The 15,133-nt window shown below is 48.1% G+C and overlaps 3 protein-coding genes across 3 annotated transcripts; 2 read left to right on the top strand and 1 right to left on the bottom strand.

The window, feature by feature from the left end:
- Positions 1–703: 703 nt before the first annotated feature.
- AO090009000348 (secretory pathway Sec39 family protein) lies at positions 704–3,585 on the top strand (the record flags this gene model as incomplete). Its single annotated transcript, XM_023234880.1, has 3 exons — positions 704–2,237; positions 2,288–2,441; positions 2,499–3,585. The coding sequence occupies 3 exons, from the start codon at positions 704–706 to the stop codon at positions 3,583–3,585; spliced, it is 2,775 nt and encodes a 924-aa protein (XP_023088623.1).
- A 1,293-nt stretch (positions 3,586–4,878) lies between these two features.
- On the bottom strand, positions 4,879–6,597 carry AO090009000347 (dual-specificity mitogen-activated protein kinase kinase; the record flags this gene model as incomplete). The annotated part of the gene is made up of 4 exons (XM_001816771.3): positions 4,879–5,008; positions 5,065–5,434; positions 5,486–5,777; positions 5,869–6,597. 4 exons carry the CDS (start codon positions 6,595–6,597, stop codon positions 4,879–4,881), a joined length of 1,521 nt encoding a protein of 506 aa, XP_001816823.1.
- A 5,214-nt stretch (positions 6,598–11,811) lies between these two features.
- On the top strand, positions 11,812–12,513 carry AO090009000346 (GPI anchored serine-rich protein; the record flags this gene model as incomplete). The annotated part of the gene is made up of 2 exons (XM_001816770.3): positions 11,812–12,344; positions 12,405–12,513. 2 exons carry the CDS (start codon positions 11,812–11,814, stop codon positions 12,511–12,513), a joined length of 642 nt encoding a protein of 213 aa, XP_001816822.1.
- Positions 12,514–15,133: the final 2,620 nt, after the last annotated feature.

Raw genomic sequence — 15,133 nt, 5'->3', positions numbered from 1 at the left:
ATCTGCTCTGCCTTGGGCGCGTTCTCCCGGGGGTGTGCGGCTTCGGCCTTCCGGTAGGCGGCCTGCATCTTCATCGTTCGCAAAGCCTGGAGGTCCACAGATGTCAGAATATACCAGAACCGCGTACAAGATCAACAGGACATTCGACTGCGTCTTGAATTGACGGGCAAGGTGCCATTGTGCAAGGGCGAAACCCTACCTCTTTTCTGTGGTGCAGGCACTCGTAGTAATCCTCCAAAGCGGGCATACACTTCTTCTTGCCGGTCTCACCATCGCCGGCGTTGACGACGTAGCAGCCTAGGACTTCCTGCCAAAAGTTGTAGCAGCGGGAAGGACCTGTAGGAGAACGCAAGTATTAGCCGGGGAGGTCCATCGAAGAAACGTATCGCGACCGAGCACCACGAAGCCATAGCCAATTGTGATAGCAATTCCCCCCTCAAGCACTAGACAAAGGACACATACCGCCATTGAGACCGAAACCCGAAGCCATTGTGTGTTTGGTGGTAGATTAGAGGAGGGGAAACGAGTGGGCACAGCGTGTAGGAGCGGAGGTCAGGATGCGATGAGGTTCTTCCGGTCGATTCGCCGCTTTCCGCCCAAGTTGGTCCGAGCGTCAGCGTTTGACGTCTTTAGTATTGCTCCCGACCACATCACCCTCTTTATTTTCCCTCATTCCCCGGCGAGAGTGCCGCTGATTGACACCATGGCGAATCCTGGTCGGCTATCCGGTGCTCATGCGATTCTTCTAGCCACCCACCTCTGTGTTACTGGGAATGTTTCCCGTTTACCACAGCTACAAGCCCAATTTCCAGGCTACCTTCCTTTTGAACGGGTACTTCGCATCATCTTGACCTTCCTGCCGGAAAGCACAGCGCCCCAGTCTTACACGTCAGTACTTCAAGAGCTCTTAGATGGCCCTCCATCGCAAACAGACGACGACGATATCGATGTTTCCCCAGTCGACAAGTTCTCTGAATCTGCTGCCAAGAAACGTGTACGGACGCTTCGTTTACTACCACTCAAGTACCACGACGACGAAGATAGTCAAGACCCAACCGACCTATTAACTCAATTCCTCATACATCGGGCATACCGTATAGATTTGGAGACTGCCCTCCAACCTCTTATACTTGAACTTCTTTTACCGTTCTACCAGCGCCTACCGACTGTGCGCACATGGTTAATCTCTAGCTTGCTACCGCTACTCCGACTCAACTACGAATACTATCCCAGTCAGGATGAGACATTCTCTCTGGATGTTCTAGAGTCGATGGACAGCCACACCGCGATCAATGTACTTCTTTCGATGACGGGCGCTCAGAAGAACAGCATGGATTTAGTGAACAACTTACGCGGTCTACTTGGCCCGTGGATGTACGGGAGCAACCGCTCGAAAAGACGTAGACTCAACAAGGCTGCGGAGGCCAATTCCATTTCTCTTCCTCAACTTAACACCCAACAGCAAAGTAATAATATCTCTGGATGGCAATACGTCAACGAATGGCTGCTGGCGCGAAGCCTGGTAGATTATGAGAGCACTGTGAATGCCTTCCTTAATTGGGATGGTCCAGAGGATGCGGACCTTGGGGGCTTTGAGGAAGGAAACCAAAAATATGATCACGATGTGTCGAAGGACCTGAATCTCCGATATGGTCAATCAGGACTTGCCGTTATATATACAACATCCGATACAAGCAAGTCTTGTTTGGAGGGCTCAATCAAGGTTCTTACGCGAGTTGCCAAGTTGTTGAGTCTTGAGGATCAGTTGTTCACCTCGCCTAACAGCTCAGTACTTCCTTCAGTGACGTTTGATGCATCTCAGATCTCTTCGTCATCGAGAGTGTCCCTTCTGCAGAACGCTTTGTTGGCGGCATCGAACCCACTAACATGCCCATCCGCTTCCTCTATATCGTTCCTCAGCACCATCCTCCTCTCCATCAAGACATTGGCCGAACTCGGACATTCTGTTACATGCAGAACAGCTGCCAACATCTGCCTTCATAGTAACCAGGATACGCAACTACATGAATTGCGAAACATTGTGTCTTCTATTGTAAGACAAACAAAATTAAGCCATGACTGGCGGGACGTTCGCGAGCAGATTCTCTGGCTGCAACATTGGGGCTCTGACAAAACGGAAGGGAATGAAAGTAATTCACCCTGTCATGGCCTTTTTTGGAGGATCTCACGAGATGTCGTGGAGGCAGAAATCTTGAAGGCATTGCTAGAGATCAAAGGTGAGCAAACACTATCCCAACTTTCATATTGTGGAGACTAATGAGTGTAGAATTCAACTTGGCTATTGATATCTATATAAATTCCAAAACTAGCCTTAGCTCAGCCCAAGTTGAAGAAGCCGTCAAAGAGGCCATCTTCACAACATATGACAACGCTAGCAATGGAAACAGAACTAGAGGAGGCATGAAGCAAGCATACGACATGTAAGTTGTGGTACAAATGAACATCAGATCGACCCAGGAGCTAACTATTATCCGTAGCTTGCAAGCCTTTCAACCACACTTCCCGGGATCTGTCTCCTTCAAAGAGATTCGTGCCCTCATATCAGCAACCCATGGTCTATCTTTCTACTCCCTCACTTTGCAACACGGTGTTCCTTTTCAACCCGTCAGTATCCGTGTGCATCCCGATCCCCTTTCCTTAATCGAGAAGGTACTTGATCAAAACTCAAAAGCCTACACGAGAGTGGATGATCTTCTCGCAATTGGAAGAAATTTGGTTGCGGCTGGTTTTTCTTCGCACCTTTCCGATAGCAACAACCTAGACCTTCCATCTACTTCCGAGGAGGATGCCGTTATCACAGCCGAGCGACGTATTATGTCGCTCGCAATTTCGTCGGCTCTCTCGTCCAACGATTTCGGCACCGCATATTCTTACATCCACACGCGTCTCACTCCTCCATCTCTCTTATCCACATCATCACCCCTTACAAACCCGGCCGTAAGGGATGACATCTCCTGGCGTGCTGTCTACAACGCCGGCCGGTACCGTGACCCTGCGCTGTCCTCATCTTCCAACCTCCAAGCCCAAATAACCCAACTTTCCCAACGAATGGAACTTCTTTCTCTTGCCTTGATCCTCGTCCCCTCTCCCGACCCACTCCCTGAGATCCTTGGCGCCTGGCGACGGTGCGACGAGGAGATGAACGGCCTTCGCACACGAGAAGCCGAAGAGGAAGAACTATGGGACACCAAAGGAGACAACCTCTCATCTGTCCCTGGCGGCTTTGGACCAACAGACAGCGAACAGGACGCATATGAAACAAAAAAACAACATGCCAGACGTGCTCGAGCCCATAACGACCGTCTTAACGCCGAAGAAGCCCCCATGGGCCTTTTCGAAGTTGCCCGAGGCGCCGCGCTAGCCCTCCACAAGAACGCCTTCCCACTCAGCGGCGGTACCGCTGCCACCGACCAACAACCGAAGCCTTCATCTCACGCTCGCGGACCCAGCGAGGACTCAGCAGAAGAGAGGGTGCGTAAGCGAGATGTGGTCAGTAATATGGTGACAGGCGGATTAGTCAGTGGTATCGGATGGGTGTTAGGTGCTCAACCGGTGAATCGCTAGACCGTACACACCCGGATTTTCATGATGAGTATGATGATGGTTTTTCTGGCGGATCTTTCAATAATGATTCCATTATGTGATATCCTGTACAAGCGGCTTTGCGCGGTGTTTCTAGCAATTTTGTCTTAATTAGCAAAATACATATCATCCATATAATACAAACACAAATCCATTAAGAAATGGCGCTTGAAAAGTGACGCGGTTGGCATGTGGTTTGGAGCCATATATATTTTATACTGGAACTGCTTACATTCTATATGTTCCCGCCAAAGTGACGAACCAAAACAACTTAGGAGTAGATCTTACGTCAGACTTAGTCTTGGAAATGCAGGTGATCATTGCCTCTCTTTTTTTTTTTTTTTTTTTTTTTTTTTTTTTTTTTTTTTTTTTTTTTCGGGAGTTATTATTGTATTATTCGTAATACGAGAGTTAGATATAAGCACTAAGCCCCATTCTGACTCGATTGTTCTGTGGAAATTATTGACCCTCTGTTCATAACAGACCTTGATTTTGGTGTATTCTTGGCTAGAATATCTGAGGCAAAGGAAGTCCCGGTATAGTATATATATATATATATATTAGGTGTCTACTTGGTGTGGCGTGTGGAAGCTTTACTGACATGACTCCTGAAAAGGAAATAAACAGTTAAAAAAAATGCTGATGATATTCTGCGCTACTTCCTGTATGCAGTGTGATCTGCCGATATACAGAGGATCTTTTCCATCTCACAGTTGCTATGCTCTTGGATGATAGAATCAAAACAAACCAATGACAAGCTTATACAATATGTATGTGCCGAAGAAGGGATGAGGCTCAGAGAAAATACGAGATGGTATGAAAATAAAGACGAAAACACCTAAATAACAAGTTCTCCCACTTGTGTCGCAAGCGAAGCAGCAATAAAACAAGGGATGAAACCGGGAAGCGTCAGCACCGCTGGCCGCTGACACTTTTTGTGCAAAGAAGACCTCGGCTGGCGACAAAAACCGAGATCGAGAGGGCGGATACAGCTGTCCGTGATGGATCAGCAACGATAAAGGAAAGACATGCATGATCAGATAAAAATCAATCCCAACTCCATGAGTCCAGTAACGATAGACGTTGCAATGCGGCAAATGAGCGTCGTCATAATCACAAATCGTATGCTTTTGACAACCTGGTCAACCAACGGCCAGCCACTGGTAAGCGTAAGAAGGGACCGTAAAGATGCGATATATTATGATGGAGAGTAGCAATTCGATGCATGGAGGGAGGGGTGTTGCAAAGGAATGAGTGGTGCTGCGGAGAGAAAGTCTAGTTGTCCCATCCCCACACCTGTCGCACGAAGTTCGCCATGTTGACTTTTTTGTTTTTCATGTCCAGCATCCACGGATGATCCAGCATCCGCCATGGAGTCGCTCTTCGTGGAGGCTCTTTCTCGAGACTAGGTAAAGTTAGGTCCGCCGCACAGCCAATGCTAACGCAAATGGGGTCACATACCAGCATTCTATAAAGTACTTGAAGCTATCAGACCAGCGAATACCATTACCCGGCTCATCCTTCAATTTAGGAATCGGTTGACGGACGATGTATGTAAGGAGGTCGATTAACCCAGCGCGGGGCTGCATTTCAGTTCCATCGGCCGGGAAAGGGAAGCGATGCTGGGCGACTTCAAGGAGCGTTACGCCTAGAGACCAGACGTCCGACGTAATCGTATAAGATTGACCAGTAATCCGTTCGGGTGCCATGTAGTAGGAAGTCCCAATGAACGTATTAGCATCGCCCTTGGTGCCGAACTCTCCACTAACGCCAAAATCACATAGCTTGACCTGTCCGTTGCGACACAAGAGAATATTAGACGGTTTGATGTCTGCATTCTGGTTAGTGCTTAAATTGATCATTGTGAGCAAACTGAACACACCTCGATGGATAATCTTTCTGCTGTGCAGATATGTTAAACCGTTCAATACCCCTTCTGCGACCTTACCCAGCACTTTCTCTCCTGTTCGACCCCCTAGCTTCTTCACTTCTTTGTAAATACTGTCTAGACTGCCCCCCTCGCAGAACTCCATCGCAATCGAAATCGTGCCGGTAGACTTGTCCATGAATGCACCGTAATATCGACAGATATGTTCCGAGGCACAGTCCTTGTTGAAGTTGAGTTCCCGAACAATCTGCTTCTTTACATCTGGGTTGGGGTCGGTTGTGATAATCTACAACAGCCGCACGATTAGTAACGAGGAGAAATAGAATATGAAGGTGGAACCCCTTCTGAAAGAGCAAGAAAAGGTATAATAAACCTACCTTCAACGCGAAGACGGTCTTTCCCTCCTTGAGCTTGCAACGAGTGACCGCACCTCCCGCTCCCTCACCCAAACTGCCTAACTCCACGATCTTCTTCTGTTCACTGGCCGCAAGCCAGCCTTCATCATCCAAATCGTCGACGTCTAGTGGCCTGCCCTTTTCTAAACTCAACTTGTCGAGATCTGGAATCAATCCGTTTACGCTGTTGTCCCGCTCCATCTGCACACCTCCTTCCCGATCGGAGTAAACCGAGCTAATAGCTGACGACGGATCCGGAGTGCTACCCTGTGGTTGACGAAGACCCATGGCGAACGACAAAGCCGAGTAATTTGACGATGAAGCCGATGCGGGGCCACTGGCCTTTCCATCCAAATAGTTGAAGCTACCTGACCGTGAGTGTCCGTTCGGTTCGTTCAACCCACTGGTAGCAAGAGGCGGGGGAGCTGGGCGACCGTTGACTTGTTGGATATTCTTACTGCTGCCCATTGGGGTCGCCAGTCGTAGTTGCGGGGGCGCCGGGCGGGTGGACGGGCGCTGGAGCTGTGGCACTTCGGGGGCTAAAGCGGGGGCTGGAACGGGCGCAGGAGCCGGTATACCATTACCGGTAACGGGACGAGCGTTGGGAGACGGGGGGATCCCCAAGGTGAGCTTTGGAGGTCGGGGACCATTGCTGTTGTTGCGATTACCCGGCACGGGCGGTTTGAGGAGGGGAACCGCGGGTGTTGACATGGCGAGATTGTCTTGCCTCTCCCCAGGCAAGAACAACTCGTTGGGGTCAGCCAAGGTAGCCAGATCGGCGGTATTTGATTTAGACACCTTGAAAAAAGAATGAAGGGTCACGGGATAGAGAGAGAGAAAGCAAGAGGAATATTGGTAGAATGAGAAGTGGACGCTCGGAAGAACGACGGCCGTGGGGCTGAACACGCGGCAAGGCGACTGTGATAAGAGGGGTTGGTTTCTTTTGATCGAGCGACAGAAGAGCGAGTGCGCGAGAGAAAAGAGGAGGGGAAATGTAAGCTTAAGCTCTTAAATAATGAGCATTGAGAAAAAGCAAACAAGCGAATGTTTGATAAGAGGGCGAGACAATAAAGGTCTCGAATCCCAGATGAAGAGAAGGTCGTTATGTAAGTAGTAGTACTTAGTTAAACGGGAGTACCGCAGTAGGAGTAAAGGGAGGAAAACAAGGGAAGAAAGGAAGAAAGAAAAGAAAAGACGAAGGGATGGAGGATGGATTGAAGATGATGACAGTCGGAAAGAGATTCAATTAATATGATTATGAGGAGAACAGCGAGTGAGAGAGAAAAAGCCGGATTGGATTGGATTCAAATGGGGCCCGTTTTTGTCAAGTCAAGTTGTCAGTCCGTCAGTCAATCACAAAGTGGCTAAAAAAGGCACGTCGGCGGTTGGACTCAAAGATTGTAACTCTTGACCTTTGGGACCTTCATTCAGCTAATAATATTCCACGGTTCATCCCTCTCTGGGATTAGTGCCAATCATAAGGCTCCGCCAGTGGACACTCGGACAGACGATGTTGACTTGACTCGGTGGAACCAGTCGGTTTCAAAAGGCGCCTAAAGACTGTTCTTTATTTGATACTTGGGTCTTGGTGCTCGTCCTGCGGCATTGCGTTCCCTCAGATGCTATTATTATATGCTATCAACCTCGTTAGTTCAGGGACCGACTCCATTTTGAGCATAGAAGCAATTTTTAGGTCCCAGAGTTCTGTCCGTTGGTTTCGTATCAGAGATCCGTCTGTCGGTTCCCCTTCGTAAGTGTGATCTGGTTCCTGAACCCTCAGGCATCTTTAGGCATCCGTGAAAAGGTTCACAGAGAGAAAAAAAAAAAAAAGGGAAAAATAGAATTTTTTTTTTTTTGGCTTCGTACATACCACGGAACCACATTCAATATCTGATCCGAATTATTCAATCGATTAGAAAATATCAAAATAAAAAACCAATTTAAAAATCTCCTAAATTAACCAACAAAATCGATGCTATTCTTGCAGGAAGGAATCTGTAGGTTTCTATTTCCGGTCGGCAACTAACTAAATTAAGAACCAATTGTTCATTTTAGTTTCAGTTTCAAACAACTGCGATGGTCAATGTTTTACATCATCCCCCACTTTTCTGATGAAATGCTTGTTAACTTGAAAGCGTAACCGAGCTTGATCAGGAATTATTATGATTATCCATCATTATCATTATTATTAGCTCTCAGAACAAGTGACACATTATTCGGTACCCAGGAACCGTCCACCATAGCTTTATGCCTATAGTGATATTAGATATTAGTAGTCATGACCTGGTAACAGGACAAATAGCATGACTAACAACAGTCTTACTACGGAGTACGCCGCAGTACTTTTGAATCGAAGACACCTTACAGGAGAAATCGAACGCGTCAGCCAACGTAGACGCATAGGCCTCTGTGAGCCAAGAGCACGTGCTTCATGTCGGCAGATGATCGATTTAATGCAGACTACTGCACATACATCAATATCAAAGCTTCAGCCCTGTGACGGCGAGCTTGTTCAAGACCAGCTCAACTCCAAAACTATCCACTCAATCTGACATCATATAGCTACCATTAGCTCATGCCCGAGCTCCCGTACGCCACAATGATCGAGGGAGACGGGAAAAGCACAGGAGCACTGGTCAACATGGTAACGGGATTGATTCGTCGTGCATCTCGAGCCCGACCCACAACCATACTTAAAATAGCCCTCCCCCATAAGTGCACCGCCATACACGATGGAGAAGCATCTTAATAATAGAAGTGACGTTGAATTGGAAGTCACTCATAGTATCCGTGCAGGCTCCGAGGGAAAACCAGGGCTCGGTGACGATTTAGAGGGGCTTATCGTAATCGTATTCTGGCCATGCCATCGGTCATAACATCCCCATTATCGTGGATTCTCATATGTTGCGTCGCTTGAGCAATTCACGCACTAACTCGATGCTTCTAGGCGGAATTTACTACGAGTATCGTCGTCTCTAATCTCTTACCCGAATCACTATACGTCTGTTGGAGTCAATTATCATCACACATCGTTAGATAGAAGACATCATGATTACGACAGGCACACACATGAAAAATGCGTACAGACTGGAGAGCAAAAGAACCCCTCTTGGTAGACGCGTGGCGATGGACGATCTTCAACAAGCAAACCCCACTGGATCAACCAGTTTCCTGCGATGATGAAAACAATGAGCGGGAAACGGTGACTCGGGCACCGACTTAGCACCGCTGTCTGTTCGTGCGTTTCTCTGTGCGCATTGTCTCGGGCACTGACTATGGGCGTTCCAATATGGTACATAATATTTGTTCAGATCTGCTCGTCATGTTCCACGTACCTTTCAGGTCGAAGGACGAGACTACTAGACATGAGACCCTCAACTTGAAAACCGGGGTAACGCCTTGGAAGCCATGGTTGTCCGAACTGTGTACGTCCGTCCACCGGGGTAGAAGGCGCATATCGAGAGTGCGGACTGCCGTGAATCATCGAGCCTTTCCCCTGTTGATCGGTGGAGCCCTGAACCCAATTAACAGCATTATATTATGCGAACGGCCGAACGCACCAATATGTTTTCTCCAAACCCATCCATAGAGTCTAATGCTGCGTAGTCTTTGAGGGTTGGGACTCTACTCGGCCACCTGGTCGCAACGGGATCATGCCAGATAATATCCAGATTTCGTTGAGGGATTAACCATCAATCAATCATTTACCCGGTCCTATCTATCCCCGATCCTAAATCCAAGCAGGTCCCCCTGAAGTGTGGACACTCTCTGCGGAAAGATGAACACCCCTTTCTTTATCAATTATCCGGTAGACAAGAGTCCTAAAAAAAGAAGCTCACGAACTCTCTGGGTGACTTGTCCCCACAGAATATTCCGGAGAAGGTTCAGGGTGCGATAGATTTTTCAATAGTTTGATAACTCTACCAGACTTCATTCCTCATGGACAATGATGTCTCAGCGTCTTCAGGCCTGGAAGACTTTACATAGCTCATGTCTAGGTTTTGATGGCGCAACCACTCCGAATCTAGGTACCGAGGGCAGACCGAATGGTTTCTCGCGTGAGCACACAGGATCCTGGCTAACCACGATCAATGGAGTCGGCACTTTACAAAAACGTTTCTATTATTCGCTATGACTGACACTATACCACGCAAATATCGACTAGCCAGGCTAGACCCGACCAGGGTTGTAAACGAATACTACAATTGTACTCCGGAGTACAACGCTCTTCTTCCTTCCTTGGCAGTCTTAGCGTTTAATAAGCAATTAATGACACTGACCAGGGTCTAGTCGAGCCCTAGTCTTGTCGAGTCAAGCAAAATCAGCCAAGCTTCCTTCACGTAATTAGCAGGGCTGATTAGATACATCGGCTGCGTTTCTAGACCGACGACAGGGACAGGGATGAGTTGAAGAGCTTCTACTCGGAGAAACACGATCGTGTGGCGCGAACAATGGATGTCAGGCCCCTGTTCGGAGATTTTACAAGTGTGTTATTCATGAAAATGAGGATTACCTACGGAACCGGCCGTCAGCACTTTGTACTCCGTATGTACACGCAGTCACACGTCCGACTAGTACTATCATAAGGAAACCGAATGACGCAGAGCACCATTGGGTCCAAAGATACTAAAAAATTGATTTGAACCACATTTCCGAGTCTTGTGACTTTGATGAATAATGGATACAGATCCCTTCCGTACTCTCTGGTTTTACAAAAGGAAGGAGAAAATTCTGTTGGACTCAAAAATCGATCAATTCTGTAGCAACTCTCCTCGCATTGAGAAAAATAATGGAGATAGTAATGGTAGCAGAGAGACAGGGGTTAGTGGGGCTGAATTGGGGATTCAAGCCATTGGCCCATGGGTGGAGCCCAAGAGCCACAGCGGGCTGTTGGCGACTTCAATGAGTGGAGCATGGCGTCAGGAACGGATCTGTGTTTATGACCCTGATTGGCTTGACCCGAAAACCTGAAACATCTATCGGGAGTTGCTCAACGTCCTTGTGGCTTGGCCGATGAAAAACACTTTCCCCTGAAATTGCCCCAGGATACATCGATGTATCACTCAATGATTGTTTGGGCGCAGGGCTAATTTCCGGACGGGGATTTTTTTTTTTTTGTTTCATGCCACTCGTAGTGGATGTTACAATGACAATTGTGAGTTACAGCAACATCAATTTTGGAATAGTATTCTATTATGCTCTGCTGCCTAGTACAATGCGTCTGGGATAAAAATACTCGGGGTTTATAGTGAAGAAAATAGTCTATGATGATCCTTTGCCATTCGTGATTATAACTGAATCAAGAAAGTGACCGACAGATCATCAGCGCGCGCTCAAGCAGTGTACGGAGTAAGCATTGACTGGGACCAGCTGTGGCAGCGAAGCTAACCAGGAAACTAGTAAATTAGTTCGCCGGTAGTCGTTCTTCGCGACGGTCACATCCGCCAACCATGACGCTTCAAGCCGCCATCCCACGAGCCCCATGAGGATGGCGGCCCCATTCAGTTGATGAAGCGCCCACCTATTGGGTTTAGTCGAGGTTGTCTTGTTTCTCCTGGAGAAACACACCGCATTACAGTTCACCAATTGATAGACTCAGAGTCTAGCAAAGCCAGTATCTGCAGCCCTCTCCACCCGCCTGCAGTCCCCTCTCTCCTTTTCGTCCCTGGGACGATCTCCAGGTTAATCTCCCGGTTCATACAAAGCCTCCAGACTCCCCCGTCCTTTCGTTCGTTTGTTTCAATCCGTTCCTTCTCTTAAGTCCAAACTTCCTGCTTGAAGCATACCAACTTTTTGACTTCGGTCAGCCATTCTTTTACCAAACCAACTACCCACGCTCTCTTTTAGCCAACCGCTAAACAACACCAAATAAATCAACCTTGACGGTTATATTATCTCGTGAAAAAAACACATCCTACAGTCAAAATGCGTTTCTCTGCCACCACCATTGCTCTCTTCGCCGGCCTTGCTGCCGCCATCCCCAACGGCGAGGTCCACACCGTCTACCAGACCGAGGATGTGACCATCACCTCTTGCGCTCCCACCGTCACCGACTGCCCCGGCCGTCAGACCTCCACTCCTGAGGGTGTTGAGCCTGTCACCACTGGCCCCGCTGTCACTGAGACTCCCATTGCTCAGACCTCCTCTGCTGAGGTTCCTCCTGTTGCCGAGACCTCCTCTGCTGAGGTCCCCCCCGCTGTCCCTACCAGCAGCTCTCCTGTTATCCCTGGAGTTCCCAGCAGCGGTGTTCCCCCTGTTCCCTCCAGCAGCAGCCCCGTCATCCCTCAGCCTCCTAAGCAGCCTAGCCAGGGCACCACTGTCATCGCTGTGACCACCTGCATCCCCACCGTCACCTACTCGACCATCACCGGCCCCGTTGGCACCCCCACCGGTGTCTCCCCTGGCAAGAGCTCTTCCGTCGCTGTGATCGGTACCCCTGCCCCTAGCGGCAGCGCTACGTAAGTTTCTCCAACCTCCAAACATGAGGAAAGCCAAATAAAGACTAACAACGATCCCAGCCCCTCTTCCTCCGGCCCCACCTCTCTCTTCACCGGTGCTGCCAACACCGTCGGCCAGTCCTTCGGCCTTGCCGGTGCCGCCGCCGCCGCCGCTTTCTTCCTGGCCTAAATTCCCTTCTTGTCAATAGTGTAGCCCCGATTCACTCGTGAGTCCGGCTCCGCTGCAGGCGGGGGAATCTAGTAATGGACGTTCTGTGTGAATGATACCAGAGTTGGACGGGGTTTGTCTTTAGCTTTTGTGTGGTTTTGGGGAGAGTTAATACCATTTGACTTCTTATGCTTCATATTTGACTACATACTCTTTATACCTCTTTTTTTTCCTTGATTATACTTCTTGGTTTGGCTTCTGGATTGCTTCGAAGTTGTGAAGCAGTTTGGTCGCTGTTTACGATTTAATGTAAACCATGACGCTTTCACCTTTATCAATCTAAGTATCCCAATTACCTAGTAGCCAAATCTAGTAGCCCAGCGCAACCACTATAGTACAAAACATACAATATACCTAGTTCACAGGAGAAGGATACTCAACACCCTCCATCCTACTCCATACACATAATTGTGATCCCACACAAACCACAAAAAGAATAGTAAAAGAATACATACCCCAAACCCGACCCATGATCCATCTCGAAAACCAACTCTTCCCCAGATTCAGCCCCCCAATCAGCCTCCCACCCGCCGCGTCTGATCGCATGAAAAGAGACCCGCTCGTCGTAGATCGGAATTTACCAAGGATGAGATTCGGATCTGGGAGGCGAGTTTCAGTTTGATGATTATGTGGGAACTTGACTTGGATGTCATAGATTGTGGTTTTTGGGGTGGAATCGGGAAGGTACAGTACTTGGGGAGGTATTTGGGGAGGTATTTGGGGATGTTTATGGGTGGTGTGAATGGTGTGATGGTCTGTGGGAGGTTCACACGGGATGGAATGGATTAGTATTACCTATTTGAGGAATTGTATTTAGGTACCTAAGTTTCGTGGGATTGAGGTGTTTTTACGAAGCATTTACTAGTATATTGTGGGCGAAATAGTGTTTGTCAGTACTCGATAACTCACGATAGATCAATTCCGATATTTTCTGAAACAATGAGAGTCAAAAAGAAAAAGAAAGAAAGTAAAAAAAAAATGTATATTTAGACATCATTGTTTAATGTTACATACCCATGTCCATATGCATGGAGTCTAATATTCATCAAACGCACCAATGCAAGGCAACATCATTGCGCGATGAAAGGGCCAAGTGAGGAAGTCGAATCGACGCGTACTCCGGTTCCCACTCGTCCGAGGTCAACTACTAGTGACAATACCAGACCAGGATTAGTGATCCATACATGGATAACTAACATAACATACCTTGTTCCAGGTGCTTATTGTACAGACTTATGCCGTGTAACCGCCAGCCTTACGGGCCAAGGCGGGAGGGAAAACAAAGGAAGGGAAAAAGAAAACTACGTGCCCGTCGAATAAAGGTATCGAGTCTGTTTGGATATACCTCAACACAATTTGTACTGCCGGCAACGTACTGTGTATTTTCTAGAAGGCATAGGAAGGTAATCCAGAATGATCTTCGTGGCCTCGCTAAGGACTTCCTGTTACAAGTACACTGCCCGATTTAGAGAACTTTAGTGCCCCGATTAGTGGACGATATGGGAATGCGCTATCTTGTCGGTATAAAAGCGCAGATATGCAATCTATCGAGTTCGGTTAAGATCTAATCGATGCAGACAACTAATCATAATAATCATACTCCGTGGCAGACACGAAATAAATTAATAAAGAGGGGACGAGAGAGGGACGGAAGAACTAGTGAAATTATTCTAAGTAATATCTGCGGTAATCCATTAGCGAACCATGGATGACGAGGCGATGACAAAGGGCGGCCAGTGGCAGTGTTGATGTTTTTGTTCTCCCCAAGGCTTTGCTCTTCCCTCTCCTGCTGACCGAGTGAACGAAGCTAATTCCCACCCAATTTTCTCCAGGTTATGGGATGTTCCCACTTGGACCCTTTCCCCCCTCTTGGAGGTGATTTTCTTTGCTCGGCGCGGCAAAAAGGGACGTGGTGGCGATAACTGAACCCTACCGGATCCAATTCCCACGATTTTCCAGGGACTGACTTTGATCCATTTATTTTGGAATCATTCTTACTGGCCAGTGCCTTTTGTTTACTTGCCGAAGTATACCGAATTATCGCCTGTGCTTGCGTCGGCCGCCCCAACAGTTCATGAAACTCGACCCCAAATTCCTATCCGTCGTACTAATCAGTTTGGGTATTTTGTAGAATCCTGCAGGGCATATTCAATGTGCAGGGGACGCCTTCTGCGGTGTCAACTTTACTTTTCCCACTCTGACATGTTTGATCGACTAGAATAGAAGTTCCGAGATGGAGAGTCCGGCATCTAGGGTGCCTTTAGTCTTAGGGCCCCCATGATCTATCACCAGATCCCCGAAGAGAGGGCTGAATCCACTTATGGATCCTTGATGCATGGGGCGGCGCAGAAGTGTTGGTTTTGTTGTGCTGTTCTCTCTGTTGGACGCGGCACACAAAGGACTCGAAGCTGCACCGAGCACCGCCTCAACGCATTGTCCGACGTTTGACCATGTGTGATCATATAAGTTGAATCGGGCAACCTATCTCGCGGGGGTTTGCTTGATTGAACTTAAATGCTCTCTAGGCATCTTTTGTTGCCAAATACGCATTTTGTGTGGCGATCCACTTGGCCCTTTCGTT

The sequence above is a fragment of the Aspergillus oryzae genome, chromosome 1 (assembly GCF_000184455.2).
Source record: "Aspergillus oryzae RIB40 DNA, chromosome 1".
NCBI classification, from domain to species: Eukaryota; Fungi; Ascomycota; class Eurotiomycetes; order Eurotiales; family Aspergillaceae; genus Aspergillus; species Aspergillus oryzae.
This window is presented reverse-complemented; position numbering and strand designations above follow the sequence as displayed.